At 46.5% G+C, this 16775-nt stretch overlaps 1 protein-coding gene across 6 annotated transcripts in view; it reads right to left on the bottom strand.

The window, feature by feature from the left end:
* The window catches only part of LOC115085947 (oocyte zinc finger protein XlCOF6-like), a 1095473-nt gene that overhangs the window by 630085 nt on the left and 448613 nt on the right, over window positions 1–16775 (bottom strand). Inside the window, exon 1 of one of the 6 annotated variants that reach the window (XM_029592504.1) lies at window positions 6601–6818. The exons of 1 other annotated variant lie outside the window; for it this stretch is intronic. In XM_029592504.1, coding sequence (XP_029448364.1) covers window positions 6601–6624 — 24 coding nt within the window. In that variant the 5' untranslated portion in view covers window positions 6625–6818. Of the gene's footprint in view, window positions 1–6600; window positions 6819–16775 lie in introns of those variants that run through there. 4 more of the 6 variants (XM_029592502.1, XM_029592500.1, XM_029592499.1 and 1 more) reach the window with 4 other exon arrangements.

The following is a 16775-nucleotide window of genomic DNA, read 5'->3' as shown; positions in this document are numbered from 1 at the left end:
GTCGTGACAATGATCCATTGGGGTGGTTCCAAATCGATGCCTTGGAGCAAGTGGACCGGATCCAACCACCATTGCAGACTGGTCCTTGCTGGGTGTAGGAGTGGCAAAGATATCTGAAACTCCTCTGATTTGGGATCCCAACGCGACAGAAGCGCCCTCTGTAGCGGCCGCATATGCGCAAAAGACCACGGAACCAAATCCAGGGTGGACGCCATATAACCAAGAACCTGTAAATAATCCCATACCACTGGCAAGGGAAGGGCTAGGAGACGACGAACGTGCGCCATCAGACGCTCCATCCTTGCCTGCGGCAGGAAAACTTTTCCCACTCTTGTATCGAACGAGGCGCCCAGAAATTCCAAACTCTGGGAGGGAATCAGTTGGCTCTTGGGATAATTGACTACCCAACCCAAGGAGTGTAGTCGGTGGAGTACTGTCTGAATTGCGACCTCGCAGAGACGACGCGATTTTGCCCGAATGAGCCAGTCGTCCAAATACGGGTGGACCAATACTCCGTCCCTCCGGAGGCTCGCTGCCACCACCACCATTACCTTGGTGAATACTCTCGGAGCGGTCGCCAGTCCGAACGGAAGGGCACAGAACTGGAAATGAGATCCCAGGACCATAAAGCGGAGAAATCGTTGATGGAACTCTTGTATTCCTATGTGCAAGTAAGCCTCTGTGAGATCTAAGGAAGCCAAATACTCTCCTTTGTGGACCGCAGCGATGACTGAGCGCAGGGTTTCCATCCGAAACCGCGGAATGCGCAATGCCTTGTTGACCCGCTTGAGATCCAGAATAGGGCGGAATGTGCCCTCCTTTTTGGGAACGATGAAATAGATGGAATAACGGCCTGTGCGTTGTTCGGCGGGCGGTACTGGCACTATGGCTCCCATCGCCTGCAACCGCTGCAGGGTTTGAGCAATCCGCTATTGTTTTACCAGAGAACCGCTGGGAGAGATAAGGAACAAATCGCGCAGGGGCCGTGCAAAATCTAAGGCGTATCCGTGAGTTATAATGTCGAGGACCCACTGGTCGGTGGTAATTGCGGCCCATTCCTCCCGAAAGTAAGAGAGTCGTCCTCCGACCTCCGGGACGGAGGAATGGACCTGCGTCCCTTCATTGAGCCGCCTTAGAGGTGGCGAAGGTATGAGACGCCCCTGCGCGGGCTGGCCTTCTACCACGAAAGGAAGGAGTCCATGCTTGGGAACGCGTAGACGGCTGTCTTTAAGCGTAAGAGGAACCCCTCCCCGATCGAAAACGGCGCTGCCCGCGAAATCGCCCGCAAAAGTTACCCGAAGTACGAAAAAATCTCGGCTTGTCCTCTGGCAACTTGAACACCTTATTCTCCCCCAAAGATCGAATAAGGTCTTCTAACTCGGTGCCAAATAATAGTTTGCCCCGAAAAGGAAAGGAACCGAGTTGGGCCTTGGAGGAAGAGTCTGCTGCCCAGTGATGCAGCCAGAGTAACCGCCGTGCGGACACTGCTGAAGACATAGACCGTGCCGAAGTGCGGAGGAGATCATAGAAGGCATCCGCGGCGTAGGCCACCGCGGATTCTATGCGGTTTGCTTGCTCAGCTTCCCCCGGAGGCAGATCCTGAGATGTCAACATCTGTTGTACCCAGCGAAGGGTAGCCCTTTGTACCATACAACTGCAAACGGCCGCCCGTACTCCCAATGCTGAAACCTCAAAGATTCGCTTAAGCAACATCTCCAACTTCCGATCTTGAAGATCCTTAAGGGCCGTACCCCCAGTTACGGGGATGGTGGTATGTTTTGCCATGGCAGTGACCGCCGAATCCACCTTTGGCACCCTAAGGAGCTCCAAAGAATCAGCAGGGAGTGGGTAAAGCTTATCCATAGCGCGGCTGACTCAGAGTAGCCTCCGGATTATCCCATTCCTTGGATACAAGCTGAAACAGTTTATTGTGAAAAGGAAAAGCATGTGAGGGTGTGCGAAGCCCGTCTAACTCAAAATCCCCTGGCTGGGAATTCGTTTCAATCTGGGGTACCGGAATTCTTAGTTCTTGAAGAACATGAATGATCAAGGGATCTAATTCTTCTTTATGAAATAACCGAAGAATGAGAGGATCGACCCCTTCAACTGGGTCAGCTGGGTCCGTACCCCCCACCTCCGCACCAGAATCCGGAACGGGTGGGTCCGGTGAAATAGGGTCCGGAGCTATATGCCGTAAAGGTTTAGGAGGAGGAGGAAGAGGAGGAGGAGGAGGGTCTGGATTTGGATCCCCTCCCAAGTTAGTAGAAATTTTGCCACATTTATCTGGGGCAGGAGCACCCTGCTCCCATTCAGCTTCGGCCTCCATATAGGCCTTATGGAGCAAAAGAACAAATTGTGAGGTAAATGGATGAGGTCTTTTTAAAGAACCTCCCTTGGCTCCCATAGGTGGCAAATCTAGAAGCCCCAATAAACCGCGGGGTCTGTGGGGGCTAAGGTCCGGTGGGGACAGCGGAGAGGAGGTCCTCTCCCTCCTCCGACGAAACGGCATCGCAATCAGGCACTTCTAAAATAGCCGCCGAATTTTCCCTCATACCGGCAGCGAGGACTGCCGCGTTTTGCCCGACGCTGCCCGAGCCCCAAGTCGCGGTGAGGGAGAGCTCCCGGCCACGGCTGGCCCCCGCGAGGAGCCCTCACCCCCGGGAAGGCACCGGGAGCAAAGGCCCTCGCGGGAGAGCCGGCGGCCCGGCTCCCCACATGCAGTACAAACTGACCCTCTGGGCATTTTTTTTTTTTTTTTTTTTAAGAAGAAAAAACGGCGCGAAAAGGGGCCGGGTGACAAGCCACCCCTTCCGGAGACCACAGTGAGTAAGGCAGGCAGAGTAAAAATAAATTACCTCGTTTTTTTTTTTTTGTTTTTTTTTTTTTTTTTTAACGTGTATAGCGCTGCTACCGGCAGCTATGAAAAACCTCACAATTCAATTATACAATGGAGCCTGCAGAGGGTGTAGCATACCCATCTGACTAACTTCTCCGAGGAATTAAACTTCTCAGGAGGCGGAGAGGGAGAGTGACCGGCCCACCGATTAATTCTCCCCTCCTCTCACTGGGCAGGGCAGAGAGAAACTCCGGGAAAAGGCTGTAGGGCAGTGCCCTGCCTTGCCTGCTACTGCTCCTATTAACAGTGTTAAACTAGGCCTGTAATTAAATTGATCCAGTCACAGGATTCCTCAGAAAATAACAGTGTTAAACTAGGCCTGTAATTAAATTGATCCAGTCACAGGATTCCTCAGAAAATCGTAAGTCAAACCTGATAGGGAAAACCCCCTCCCAATTTACAGGAGATCAGGACCGCAGGTTATGCTCTCTCATCTGCTGGAGTCAGAGATATACTGAAGGATCGCAGGGGGCGCACCAGGGTATATGAGTGGTGCCTTTTCAGTTTCTCTCTGACTCCATCTGCTGGACGGGAGGCATAACCCAGCAGTCTGGACTGATCCTGGTACGTACAGGGAATGGATATTTTTCTTCTCAAGTATAAATCCATTGCGCTATCTCTACCCAAATTCAAGCATAGATTTTTAGATATTTGGCAACTTTTTTTTTGTGTCTTTACCTGTTTAAATAAGGAGCAAGATTATATGAATACTATTACTTGTTTTGGTACTAAGCTTGTATCTGTGATCCAGATTACAATTTTGATGTTATAAGCTAAGGGGACTTATTATTTTAAAAGATAATATAGAATATTCCTCAAATTTCAAAATGTTTAGGTGTTTGCTGGGGGATTATAGTAGGGGAGATACTTATAGTTGGGGGAGATACTTAAAATGTATCATCAATGCATTTAAGTTGCATGCCTTAGAGATATTGTTCTTTGTATTTGAATACTTTGGTGGAATGGTTGTGATATTTGAATCCTAATAAAGATATGTTAAAAAAAAAAAAAGAAGAAGAAGAAAGAAAAATCAGACCATGTTGCTGCAGTTTTGATGGAATTTCAGTGGTTTCTGATCATGAGTAGCATTAAATTAAAAATGTTGACCTTGGTTTTAAAATCTATCCACAGTGGTTATAAACAGAACCTAGAGAGCTTGCACGGTCTTTATATTCTGGGAAGATCTTTACAATCCTCACAGTTAGATCTTCTTAGGAGTTCCATATCTCTGAGAGATATCAGACTTAACAAAACATCTAACTTTTAGTTTCTCTGCTCTTCTACTGTGGAATGTACTCATGCAGAGTCAAATTTTCTAAACTTAGAAAAGGAGTGAAATCTTTGCTATTCCAATAGGATTTTAATGCATACAGTTGTTTTGGTATTCTTTGGAGGTAATTTTCAAAAGAAAATTTAAATGTAAATGTAACATACTATCATAGCAATTTTCAAAAGCTCATTTAGCAGTGTTAAGTGCACTCAATGCAGGTAAAACCTATTGACAATTCAACAGCATATATTGTAGCAATTTTCAAAGGCAATTAATGTGGGTACATGGTCTTTTGAAAATTGTTACAATTGTAAGTTACATTTACTTTTTCCTTTGAAAATACTAATTTAGGTCTTATATTTAATCTTAAAGTTAGGTTTTATTAATAGTGGCATTTTGAGGGATATTTATGCTTAGTCTCACCTTAATTTATGCACAGATCTAGCTGTATCATTGTTTTTCTCTCATTGGTTTGTTCCTGAGTTTAAAATATTGTTTTATTACTGTAAATCATTTATTTATTAAAAAGATTTATATTCCGCATATTTCACAGTTCAAAGTAGATTGTATGAAAACATGCATTATACTCTTTATTTTATTGTAAAGTGTTTTATTGTATGGCTCTCTTTACTGTAAACACCCTTAATTGTATACCGAAAGGCGATATATCAAATAAGCCAATTAACTGAGGGACTGATGTAATAAGCCCTGCATTAAGACTAGGTGCACAGTTTAATACAGGAGTTAAACAAAATTTAACTCCAGTACGCAAATGGTATGCTAATGCAGGGGTAGGCAAACCTTTTTTTAAACAGGGCCACAATACCCATACTCATTGGAACCGGGACCGGGGTTCCCTTGGAACTCCGTGAGCAGGGAGGGAGAAGCGGGCGTAGCAAATATACTCACATGGTGAAAGGATTAAAGCAGCAACCATGCCAATAAAAAGAATAAAAAACAGTTAACAAATAGTTAAAACATTTAAAAATGTTCAAAATGCCCATAAAATATTTCAAAACAGACATATTAAATAATACCCAATAATTAAAACTAGTAAGGATTTTAAAAATTCCCCACTCTCTATACTTGAGAACTTTTGATCTCCAGATGCCTTAAGATTTTCATGGATTAGCAGGCATAAAGGAAGGGTGGTTGTTGTACATACATGTGCTCGCTCTCTCTCACCCAGTCCCATCCCCATCCCCCTCATACACATTACTCCCTCACTCCTGCACACACACACAATGGGCCAGATTTTATAACATGCGCGTAGGCGTAGATTTGTTTGCGCAACCCGGCGCGAACAAATCTACGCCCAATTTTATAACATGCGCGCGCAGCCGCGTGCATGTTAAAAAATCCAGGGTCGGCGTGCGCAAGGGGTTGCACAATTGTGCAACTTCAGCACGCCGAGCTGAGCAGCCTTCCTCCGTTCCCTCCGCCCCCCCCGCACCTTCCCCTATCTAAACCTCCCCCCCCCCCCGATCTTGGCGTAACTTGCGCGCACCGGCTCTCCATCCCCTGGCCCAGTGGCTTGTCCGGAGGCCTCGGTCCCGCCCCTGGAACGCCCCCAGGCCGGCCCCCTGCCCATGGCCCCCGCCCCCAGCATGCCCATTTTTTCAAGCCCCGGGACTTACGCGCGTCCCGGGGCTTGTGCGCGCCACCAAGACTATGCAAGATAGGCTCGCGCACGCAGGGGAAGCAGGGATAGGTTTTTGGGAGTTACACGCGTAATCCTTTGAAAATCTACCTCAATGATCTCGCACCCAAACACTCTTCCTTTCACTCACTTTTCTTCTCTCTTGAAGCAGCAGTCTCTGTCATCAGCTCCCATGGTCAACAGGATGATTTCGAGTCATGGAGGGACCCAATTGGCTCCAACTGATTTGTGTGTACAAAAATGCTTTCACCATAGAAAAGAGTTTTTATGCACATAAATCATATTTATGCACAGAAAACATACTTTGTGCATATGATGCATGTTTTCTGTGCATAAATTCCAATTACAAATTCCAGCACCACAGACTAACACTAGTCCCGAAAATTTTACTCCATCTGACCAGGATTAAAATATCCAACTCTAAAATCTGAGTTAAATCAGCGCACCTCTCTGCATTGGGTGTAATAGCTAATGCATTCATTAGCATAGGATTTTCATGTGAGGGCGCTAAGCAAAACGCATAGTTTTACATGCACATATTTGTGTTCAAATCTCCTTGCTGCATCGGGACTAATTTCTTCGCAGAAAAATATACGCACAACTACAGGTAAAACTATACTCTTTGCTGAGCACACCTTATTACCATGGGCCCTAACTAACCCTTGGTCTGCTCGGGATCTTAGTAAAATCAGGGCTGACTATGCAGTGCCCCAGATTAGAAAGCTGCAGCAGTGTTTGTATAGAGAAGACAGGACGTTGAGGGCAAGCTCCTACCTGAGCAGAAGCTCCTGCAGGCATTTTCCTCTCTGCTGGTGCTGCTTTCAAGAAATGAATTGTGGGCTCTTTGGCTGGGGAATAGCTGAATGTTTGCTTCTCTCACTGCTTTCTCATGGCTCTGGGGATCGGTTTCTCCTGACTCTTTCCCCCTGCTGCCGGTTGGGAGGGCGCACACTGATGATGTCACAGGAGCAGGGACGGGGCAGCGAAAAGCTGAGAATCAAACCTCCAGCTTGAAGTGGGAGATGAGTTTCTTCTCTATCTGGTTCCGTCTCAGAGGCTGCAAATGTGCAACTTATTGGGGGAATTCTGCACACAATATTTTACAAGTCAGCAATAAATTCTACAGGCTTTATTTGTTTAAACAACAATGTAATCACTGCAAAATAAAGAATTTGTAATGCAATACTGAAAACAGTTATTACTCAGAAATGCAGAATTTTTTATTTTTTTTGGGGGGGGGCAGAATTTTCTCGTCATAAGACCTGGCCCCTCTCCCTCAAATCTCTGTCTCTTTTCCCCCAGGTTCTACCTATTTTTTATTTTTTTTTTATTAAAATGTATTTATAGACTGCGCCCTCCGAAGTTCGGGGCACTTTACAAAGACACATCCATAAATGTCAGCAAGATAAAAGAGTAGTATGCAGAGAAAATATTAAAAAAACATAAATATAAAATTACAAAGATAACAATATAAATATAAAATAAAAGACAAAGTAAAAATCACAACAGAAGTAAAATACATAAAAATCTAAGACTGATTCGCATAGGTCTCTGAAGGCTTGCCTAAAAAGATGATATTTCAAAACTTTCTTAAATTCTTTGAGACTGGAAAGAAGTCTTAGTGGGTGCGAAATATTATTCCAAGTGATAAGTCCTGCAATCGAGAATGCATGTTCTCGAGTAAATTCTAGTCTGGTGAATCTCAGAGATGGAACTTGAGGGAGTAATTGATTTTGTGACTGACCTGAGATTGCATGAAGGAGTATATAAATGTAATGTAGAGGAAAGCCAAGCATTTTTATTGTTATACATGAGGTTATGTATAATAGTCAGAAATTTATATCAAATACGCCATTTTATTGGTATACCAGTGCAAACTATAAAGAACTGGAGAGTTGTGTTCATGGCACTTGGTGCCAGAAAGTAGATGGACAGCTGCATTTTGCACTAGTTGAAGCGACTGGAGTGCGGATTGGGACAAACCAGAATAAAGAGAATTGCAGTGGTCTAAACCTGCTAATATTAAAGACTGAAGAACTATACGGAAGGCAGTATGATCTAAGAATGGCTTGACGTTTTAAAAGATGTAGTTTGTAAAATGATGTTTTACATACAGCTTTTCTTTTGTTGGGGCTCAACTCTCCCCCTCCTTTATTTCTTAAAATCTCTCCCTCCCTCTCCCCTTGGATCAAGCCCCAGCTTTTTTCTCCCTCTTTCTTCACCAGGCTCAAGCCCCTCGCATTACTCCATCTCCTCCAGCTAAACTCTCAGCTTTTTCACTCTGTTTTGCCATCTTGCCCCCATCCTCAGCTTTCTCAGTCTCTCTACCCATTGTCCCCAGGATCAATCGCTCTCCTCAACTTGCTTTATCTCTCTGCCCCCTAAGGGTTAAACTGCCTCTTCCTCACTTTTCTTATTCTGCCCTCCCACTCAGCTTTGTCTTCACGTACCTAGGCTTGAGCCCTTCCCCAGCTTTCTCCCTATCTTTGTCCAGGCTGAAACCCCAGCATTTGCTGCAACCCCATCCCATAGTTCTCTCTTGTTGCGTCCGTCACTGCTCGATGTCCTCACTCCGCCCTCTTTATCTCTGTGGCGACTAGCTCCGAGTCTGATGGACGATTAGCTGCCGCGGCGTCTTCTTGCCGTCTCCCTCCGGTGTCCCCGGACCGGCACGAAGCTGCGGATCCGCCATGTTGCCTGATGATGTAGGGCGCATACACTCTGATTGATGCACCAGCAAGGGCGCGAAACTCGGGGGCATTCCCCTGGGATGACATCATCCGCTTCCAATATAAAAGGTCTCAGTATTCGCTAACAAATTGAGTTAGCAAGGGGATTGCTGGGGATTGCTTCGGCTTTACTCCCAAGCTACTCTGCCTCCTCGGACTTACCAGGGGTACCCGCTCCTCGGGAGCCTCACTCTCTTTACTTTATTTCAGATTGCAGATAGGAACCGGTACTCGCTCCTCAAGGGTTCATGTTCCTGAAGACTCTGAAGATTCTCTACTGCCTGGAAGCTATCGCAGATACAGACATTTGTGAGTTACCATCGCTCTCTCAGAGCTTTCCATGGAACCAGGTACTCGCTCCTCAAGGGCCTAACCCTTTCCAGTTACTGAGCCTCCTTAAGACCTTATGTGAGTTTTGTCATCTAGCTATGAACACAGCATACCCTGTCTACTCACTATCTATAGTTTCTCTACAGCTCAGCAACCCTAGGATCACTGTTCCAGTTCCTGAGGGACTTCAGCCCTGCTGGGCATATCAGCTCACTACTGCCACTTCTGGTGGGTCTACTAACCTGTCTAATAAAAGAACTATCTGTGTCTGTCTCCATACCCAAGCCTAGCCGGTGGTCCCTCTCAGGATATCCTCCTGGGGGTGCTGTCATCTGCCATCGGCCCAAGGATCCACCTATCTACATTCCTCTACAGCTGGGTGCCCTCTCCAAGCACTCCGCTGGTAACAGATTGCTACTCCTTTCCCATCAGGAGTCTTCAGCAACAGATTGCTACTCCGCAGTCTATACCTTAACAGTTTGTTAACTACTCCCTCTACAGGAGCTGAGCATATCAGATTGCTACTACTCCTTCCACAGGAGTCCGTTCATAACAGATTACTAACTCCTCCCTTCTTGAGGCGTAGAGCATAACAGATTGCTAACTCCTCCTACCTCAGGAGCCGATTCATAATAGATTGTTAACTCCTTCCTCCACGGGAGCTGATTCATAACAGATTGCTAACTCCTCTCTCCATGGGAGCTGATTCATAACATCTCTTTCCCTACCCACTTGCAAGGACCCAGCTTTCTCTCTCTTTTCCCTAGCTTGACCCCTCCAGTTCTATCACTCTCTCTGCCTCCCCCTGGCGCTCTCTCTTTTTGCCCCAGGCTCAGACCACTCCCCCAAGTTCTCTCATTCTCCTCATCCCCACCCCAAGCACGACTTCCAGCTTTCTCTCTGCCTCCCAGGCTTAAATCCCTAATCAGCCCCACTAGATTCAAACTGTCTTCCCTGCAGGACCCCATAAGAACATAAGAAATGTTATACTGGATCAAACCAAAGTCCATCAAGTCTGTCTCCAACAGTGGCCAATCCAAGTCATAAGAACCCGGTAGGATCTCAAATAATATATCTAATGCTGCTTCTTGCTCATAACGAGGGACAAGCAATGGCTTTCCCAAGTCTACATGGCTACTAGTGTTTAATGGATTTTTTCCTCCAGGAACTTGTCTAAAGCCTTTTTTTGTTCAAATCTTTTTATTGAATAAGAAATCAAATATTGCACAGCATATAATTTTTCCTTTCACGTGCTAATGCCATGGCTTAGAATTAAAATATGAGGGGGTTCCACAGGCCATCACTAGATATTTTCCTTGCCTGCTTTCTTGAGATTTTTGCATTTTGGGGATCCACCTCCAATTTTTACCCTTCTTCTTTTTGGGATGGGCCTATTATGTATATATGTCCATTTGAGCATGCTCCATAGGGAGAGGCTTGGAGATCTTCTGGGTGGAGACTTGAGAGGAGTTTTATGGTGTTTTGAAGAGGAGTTTGGTAGGCTCATTGGTTTACCAAGGGTAGTTTTGAGAGTTCTTTCAATCTTTTTGACTCTGGGCATAGCCTTCCTACAGGAGGGCTGTACCCAGGGCCGATGCTTCCATTAGGCAAACTAGGCGGTCACCTAGGGTGCCAAAATTTTGGGGGCGGCAAAATCATGCTAATGCAAGCCATAGAAGGACCCTGTGCCCTAATACAACTAAAAAAGGGAGCACAGTTCTGGAGCCTCCACTAGGAGGGAGTACTGTGCTGGAGCTGCCATCAAGAGGTAAGTTGGAGAGAAGGTCCATGACCGAAGGTACACCTAGGGTACCAAATACTCTTGCACCAACCCTGGCTGTACCCCACTCCAGTGAATCTATCCTGCATCCAGTAAACAGTGTGGTTAAAGATATTTGGATTTTGAAGATTGTTTGTGCAGTACTTGGAGACAGAGGCCTTTTGGTTTTTTCCCTCTACTACATGATAGTGCACAAAGAGAATTTTCCTACCATCTAGGAGTAGAAGATTTGGACTCTGGTTCAGGGAGAGGAGAAAGGATTAGAAGAGTTTGCACCATGGATAAAGATATATTGGCTTTGGCATGATGATTTTTCTTCTGTTCATGATTTTGCAATATTGAGCTGGATTTTATTCTTTGTGTTAAAGTAAACTTTTTTCCACTGAACACTGGCATTGCCTCTTTGCTATTTTTTGTGGACTGCTGTGCCAAGAGGAGCCATCTATAGAGAGTATTTTGAGCATTGATTAAGAAGTGGATGAAACTGAAGGACTGTTTAGATACGGCCCTGAAGGTGTAGAACCTCCTCCCTGCCGGTGAACCCAGGCATCCCGGGAGCTACTGGAGCAAAGTGATAGAAAAGAGAATTAGAGGTCCAGGGTGATGATAGACTCCTGGGAACTGTGTGGCCCCCTTAAAGCAGTCCACCAAATGGAGGGGAGAAGTTTACAAAAGAACAATATTTTCCAATGAAAATTCTACTCTCCCTCCCTCCCATCCCCTAAGTTCCCATGCCAAAAGCCCCATGTCCCCCTGCCATCACCCCATCCCAGCAATGATCCTTATCTAGTTGATTAAATAATACAACCTCAAGAAAATAAAACATTTCCACTATTTGCTTAAAAATCATTAACTTGTTGCGTTCAGGCGGAGTTGTGGACCCTTGGACCGGCCAGGAGGTTGTTATAAGGAAGGCCGGGAGGCGGAGCTGGGGAGGAGTAGCAGAGGAGTTCACCGACGCGGTGCGGTACCCCCAGGAGGTGCCCGTAGGGACCGACCGTGGGGACTGAGGTGTGAGATGATCGGTAGTAGCTGGTACAAACTGGAACAAGAGCAAAGGGTAACCAGCAACTAGAGTTCAGAGTCTATGGAAGTCCACGAGCAGGGCTAGAGGCCGGATGGAGAATCGGGCCCAGGCTGGCAAAGGAGGCAGGTGAGCGTGCCAAGCCTAGAGGTCAAAGTCCAAGCAGGGCCAGGGTAGGGGCCGAAGGCCAGCAGGAAAGTCAGGAGCAATCCGGGGTCGAAACCCAGGAATCAGAAGCAAGACTGGAGTCCAAGGTTAGTAGCCAGACCGAGGTCGGGGCAGGTAGCAAGCAGGAGCGTCAGGAACAAGCCGGAGTCGAAAACCAGGGATCAACAGCGAGACTGGAGTCCAAAGCAGCAACTCAAGGCACAGAGGAACTGTGTGAACCTCGTTGCAAGGCAAAGTGAGGAAGTCTGGCGTCTGCTTATATACTCTTGCCGATTAGTGACATCACCTCGGGGGCGGAGCAGCACTTCCGGGTACCGGGGCTTAAGTACCCAGCCCTCGCGAATGCGCGAGGTGGGCGGAGGCCAGAGAGGCTTCAGCGGCGTTTTCATGAGGCAAGGCCGGAGCCATGTGGCTGGGCCCGGGCGAGCCATGGCGTCCCTCTCCGTGGACAGGGGGAAGGCAAGAGAGCCCGGGCTTGAGTGGAGCGAGACCAGAGCCGAGCGGGGAGTCCTCACGAGGAAGCACAGGAGCCACGCGGTCCGGTAGTCCGGAAGCAGGGCGTCCCCCTCTGTGGCCCCCGGGAAGGTAAGAGGCCCCCGAGCCTGACGGGGGTGGAGGCGGTCGGGACCGCAACATAAACTACCAAACTTCTTGCCTTATTTTGCAAAAACTGTTTACAAACCTCCCAAATATCAAGGAACATTCTCCTTTGCTTAAAAATTCCTTCTTTAGCAGAACCTCCAGATTCCTTTTGAGGGTCTAGATGAGCCAGTTCAACCCTGATGTTGGGGCACCAGCCTCCACTAGAAAAGAGTGTACAGGACTGCCTCATTCCATTCTAAATCATTGGCAAGCTGGTTAAATTCCATTTCGCTGCAATGGCCTTGACACAGCCCCATAATTCTATTCTCTGCTAGTTGTGCCCAATCAGGGTCGCCAAAGGCCTGGGATAGAGCCCCATGAATGAATCCAAATGATTTAGGACTTGATCATCCCATTCTAACAGTGGAGTAACCTATAAAATGGGGTTTTTAGTAAACAGGCTGATTATGAAGTCAACTTTCTGTGGCTCAGAGGCATGGGAGTGGGGTTGTAGTTTAAACCATAGTTTACATTGGTGTAAAAAAAACCCTGCAGCTCTCCCTTGTTACCACAAAACCTTTCCAGAAGGGGCCACCAAGGTTCATTAGGCATTGTACTTTGCTAGTAGGTCTGTGGCAGGTTTCAATCCTGAGCTGCAAAGCATAAAGTTGGGCCTGCAGCCCTTGTACTTCCTCTTTGAAGCCTTTAACACAGTCTTGCAGCTGCTTCATCAACCCAATACCCTGGTTTTGGGTTGGTCTAGACTGTCACGACTCACTTCACTGTGGGTCTGGAAGATTGGTACAATAGCGGATGGATGTATCTTAGGCCAGGGTGGGCGTTCTGGAGTAGGAGTCTTCACCTGAAGCAGCTGCCATTCCCCATGGGTCGAGCCCTTGGTTTCAGGCAGCAGCCATGTCTTTCCAGTTGCAGATAGGCCAGAGATCCGGAGAGCATCAGGGAACCAGAGCAGGAGCAGAAGCTAGGAACACAGGAACAAGGCCAGGCAACAAAGGAACATAAAGCAAATTCTGTGTGGGCTATTGGACTAGAAAAGGTGTGGCCTCCTGGACTTCTTTATTTACTATTAGGAGCCACTCCTAATGCTGGTCCACTAGGAGACCGTCAGAGGCAAGCCACCTTAACATTTCTTCTCTTGATATTTACCAGGGGCTCTGTGTTGCTTCAGAGTCCTCGTAGCTCTGTCACCCAGGGCCCTGACACTGTTCCATGTCTTTCTCAAATCCTAATATTGTTTCTACCCCCATCATCGTTGCTGGGAGAAGCTGTTGCTCCTGATCCTGCCCCTTCAGCCATGTACCATAGGTGTCTCTTTTAGTGTGTGTGTATGTGTGTGTGTGTGTGGGGGGGGGCAGGAGAAGGAATGGGGGTGTGGCGGCAGTTTCTTTTAGCTCAGCTGGACCCAAGGCTAGGATCTGGCACCATGAGTCATTTGCAACTACCCAGGATTTTTCTCCAATTTTATACCCCCTTTCCAACTTGCTTAGCCCAGTCACTGCAGCGACAGTACTTGGGTGGGTTTGACATATCAGACCTCTTTTCAGAACTTTATTTATTATTTCTCTATTAATTATTTTTACTTATTAAAAGCTGAATTGTCCTATAGACCTCTGATTGAGTAACTATAGATAAAAAAAACCCATATACATTATAAAATAAATTGCATATACATCATGACAAATGTTTAAATGCATTCAACGCAATTATAGAAGAATGTAAGAACTTTAATATCAATGTTATCATCCATCTGGGGACCAATGACCTCTCTAGAAACTGTGCCCATAACATACAGAACGATTTCCAAAATCAAGGAAAGAAGATTAGATACAAGGCAAAGACTACTGCCTTTTCAGACTTATTATCTGTTCATAGAAAGGGAAAGGAAAGGCTATGCCATATAGATAACTGCAATTTTGAACTCAAAACATGGTGTAAATAAAGTGGTTTTGGATACATTGGAGCAATAAAAGGTTATCTGGTAAGAATGGCCTACATTTGTCTGTACCGACCAGAAATAGAGGTTTGTTTCTTTGGACCTACATTTGTCTGTGGCAGGAAACAGAATACTAAGTGAAAAATTCAGATTGTACATTATCAGCATTTAAATTAGAGAGCAGGGTGGCAGGAGGTGGTCAATGAAATTAGCATGGCACTCCCAAGCAATACATGAAGTGGGAGGAGAAAATTAAGTCAATCAGTTCAAAAAAGCAGAAGTGACTAGGCAGAGCAGCAAATCAAGGGGGTTATTTTCCAAGCCACGTTATGGGCTTTTCGCATGCAAAAAACGCCTTAACGCATGCGAAAAGCACCGTAACTCATGGTGCGATGCTAATTTAGAAAAGGGGGAGGGGTTTGGGGCAGGATTTCTGTCCAAGTGGGATGGACTCTCTACCTAGATAACATCAAGCTAGGTTGAGAGAACATTGTACAAATCTTATCTTTTGTGTGCGTTTCCTCACACCAAAGGTCATCAAATCTTCACAAGAGTGTACTGTTCTGTTCGTACATCTCACTCTGAATTTCAAAGTGGCCCCTAACCCCTACACTACTACTTAAACCTCACCTCGAGTTACTAGGTGGGCCTCATATAGAGGTATAAATACCTAACTACTATAAGGGAGGGTTTCTCTCTCTCTCTCAAGTTACAATCATAAGTGGGAGCAGAGAGGAGGCTGGAAACTAAAATTAATGGAGACTCAGCTGAAGGAAAGGATAGTGAACTATCTACAATCCGGTGGGTTGCTTGACCCAAGGCAGATTCACTAGGGAAGGGTCTATCAGACAAATCTGATTTATTTTTTTTAGTTTAAACATTTTTATTCAATAGAAAACAAAGAAATAGCAAAATGTACAATCAGAATAATAATTTGCAGACAGGGAAATAATATAAATTCAAACTAAAATAATTCCCAAAGTACATCCTACATACAAAGTGATATTAGCATTTACATCACCATTTCGGTAAAACAATCCAAACCAACGTTTTGCTTTTATATTCAAGTAAAATGGCAGAGTCTTCCGGAGTGTCTTGTTCTTGTGCACCCAAGAATCCGCAGTTATAGTAAATTAAATAATATAAAATAATACAAGCTCTCAGCCCTCTCCCCCTCTCCCACTCCACATAAACATTAAAATCATATAGTATCTTTTTCCCGTTGATAGCAGGGCTGAATTAGCCATGCTGTCATGGGACCTGTCATTCAGGACCCGGGAGGCGGAGCTTTCCAAGCAGAAGTTAGAGCTTTGGTCTTTGCGGCTGCGCGTGTGTTCCCATGCAAGATAAACAGAATCTCCTCAGTCTGTTTTTTCCACGCGTGGGATCGCACGCGGAGCTTTTTTCTCCTCAGCAATTTTTACTTTTTGAAGAGAAATATCTAAAAAATAGAGCAGGCCGTTGGGCTTTAAAAACTCTGTTCGTGTGGAAAGATCATGTCCATTACCGATGGACATGATCGGTGCTACCGCTGCCTCAGAGCCAACCATAATCAGGGCGAATGTGAGCATTGTGGCCGCATGTCACCGAGGGCCCAGAGGCAGCGCGCCCACAAAATTAAGGATCTTCAGAGCAGTGTTGGAGGCTCCTATGCCCCTCCATCAGAGGTGCACTCTTCTCCGGGGCCATCAAAACATCAAGCCCCATCAGTAAAGAGGGCCTCATCGTTGGATCTCAAGATCTCCACGCCTGGAGACAAGATGGAACCTGTAAGTAAAGGAAAGAACAGAGACCCTCATAGGTCTCAGCAGGCCCATGAGAAAATGTCGACAATGGGCAGGGAATCGCATCCAACACATGCGACCCAGAGCGGAGACCAGGCACCTGGTCCGCGAACGCCCATGACTCCAAAGGCGACATCACACCCGGCGTCGAAATCGAAACATTCAACACAGAAATCGAAGACTCCGACGCCGAAGCCGGCGGACCCAGCACCAACACCGGCGCATATGGTGCCGAAGCCCGCTCATTGGGAGTCGAAGACAGTGCACCCGGCGCCGAAACCGGTGTACCCGAAGCCAACACATTGGGCGCCGAAGCTGACGCACCCGGCGCTGGAGACAATTCACCCAGCACCGAAGCCAGCGCACTCGACGCAGAAAAGGAGGCATTCGACTCACAGTAAGTCCCATTCGACGCATTCCACCTCAGTCGAGACAACACCGGCCACACTCATCGGTCACTATCGCCAGCATCGCAAGACACAGATAGGACACAAAAACATCGATGACTATCACCGGAGGCTGGGACCAGCCATCCGAAGAAGCATGCTGCAAGTTCTGGTGAAAGCCACCACCGATATGTCCACCATAAGAAACATAG

Source organism: Rhinatrema bivittatum, chromosome 2, assembly GCF_901001135.1.
Source record: "Rhinatrema bivittatum chromosome 2, aRhiBiv1.1, whole genome shotgun sequence".
NCBI lineage: Eukaryota > Metazoa > Chordata > Amphibia > Gymnophiona > Rhinatrematidae > Rhinatrema > Rhinatrema bivittatum.
Note: the sequence above shows the minus strand (reverse complement) of the source record. Positions and strands in the feature narration are given on the sequence as shown.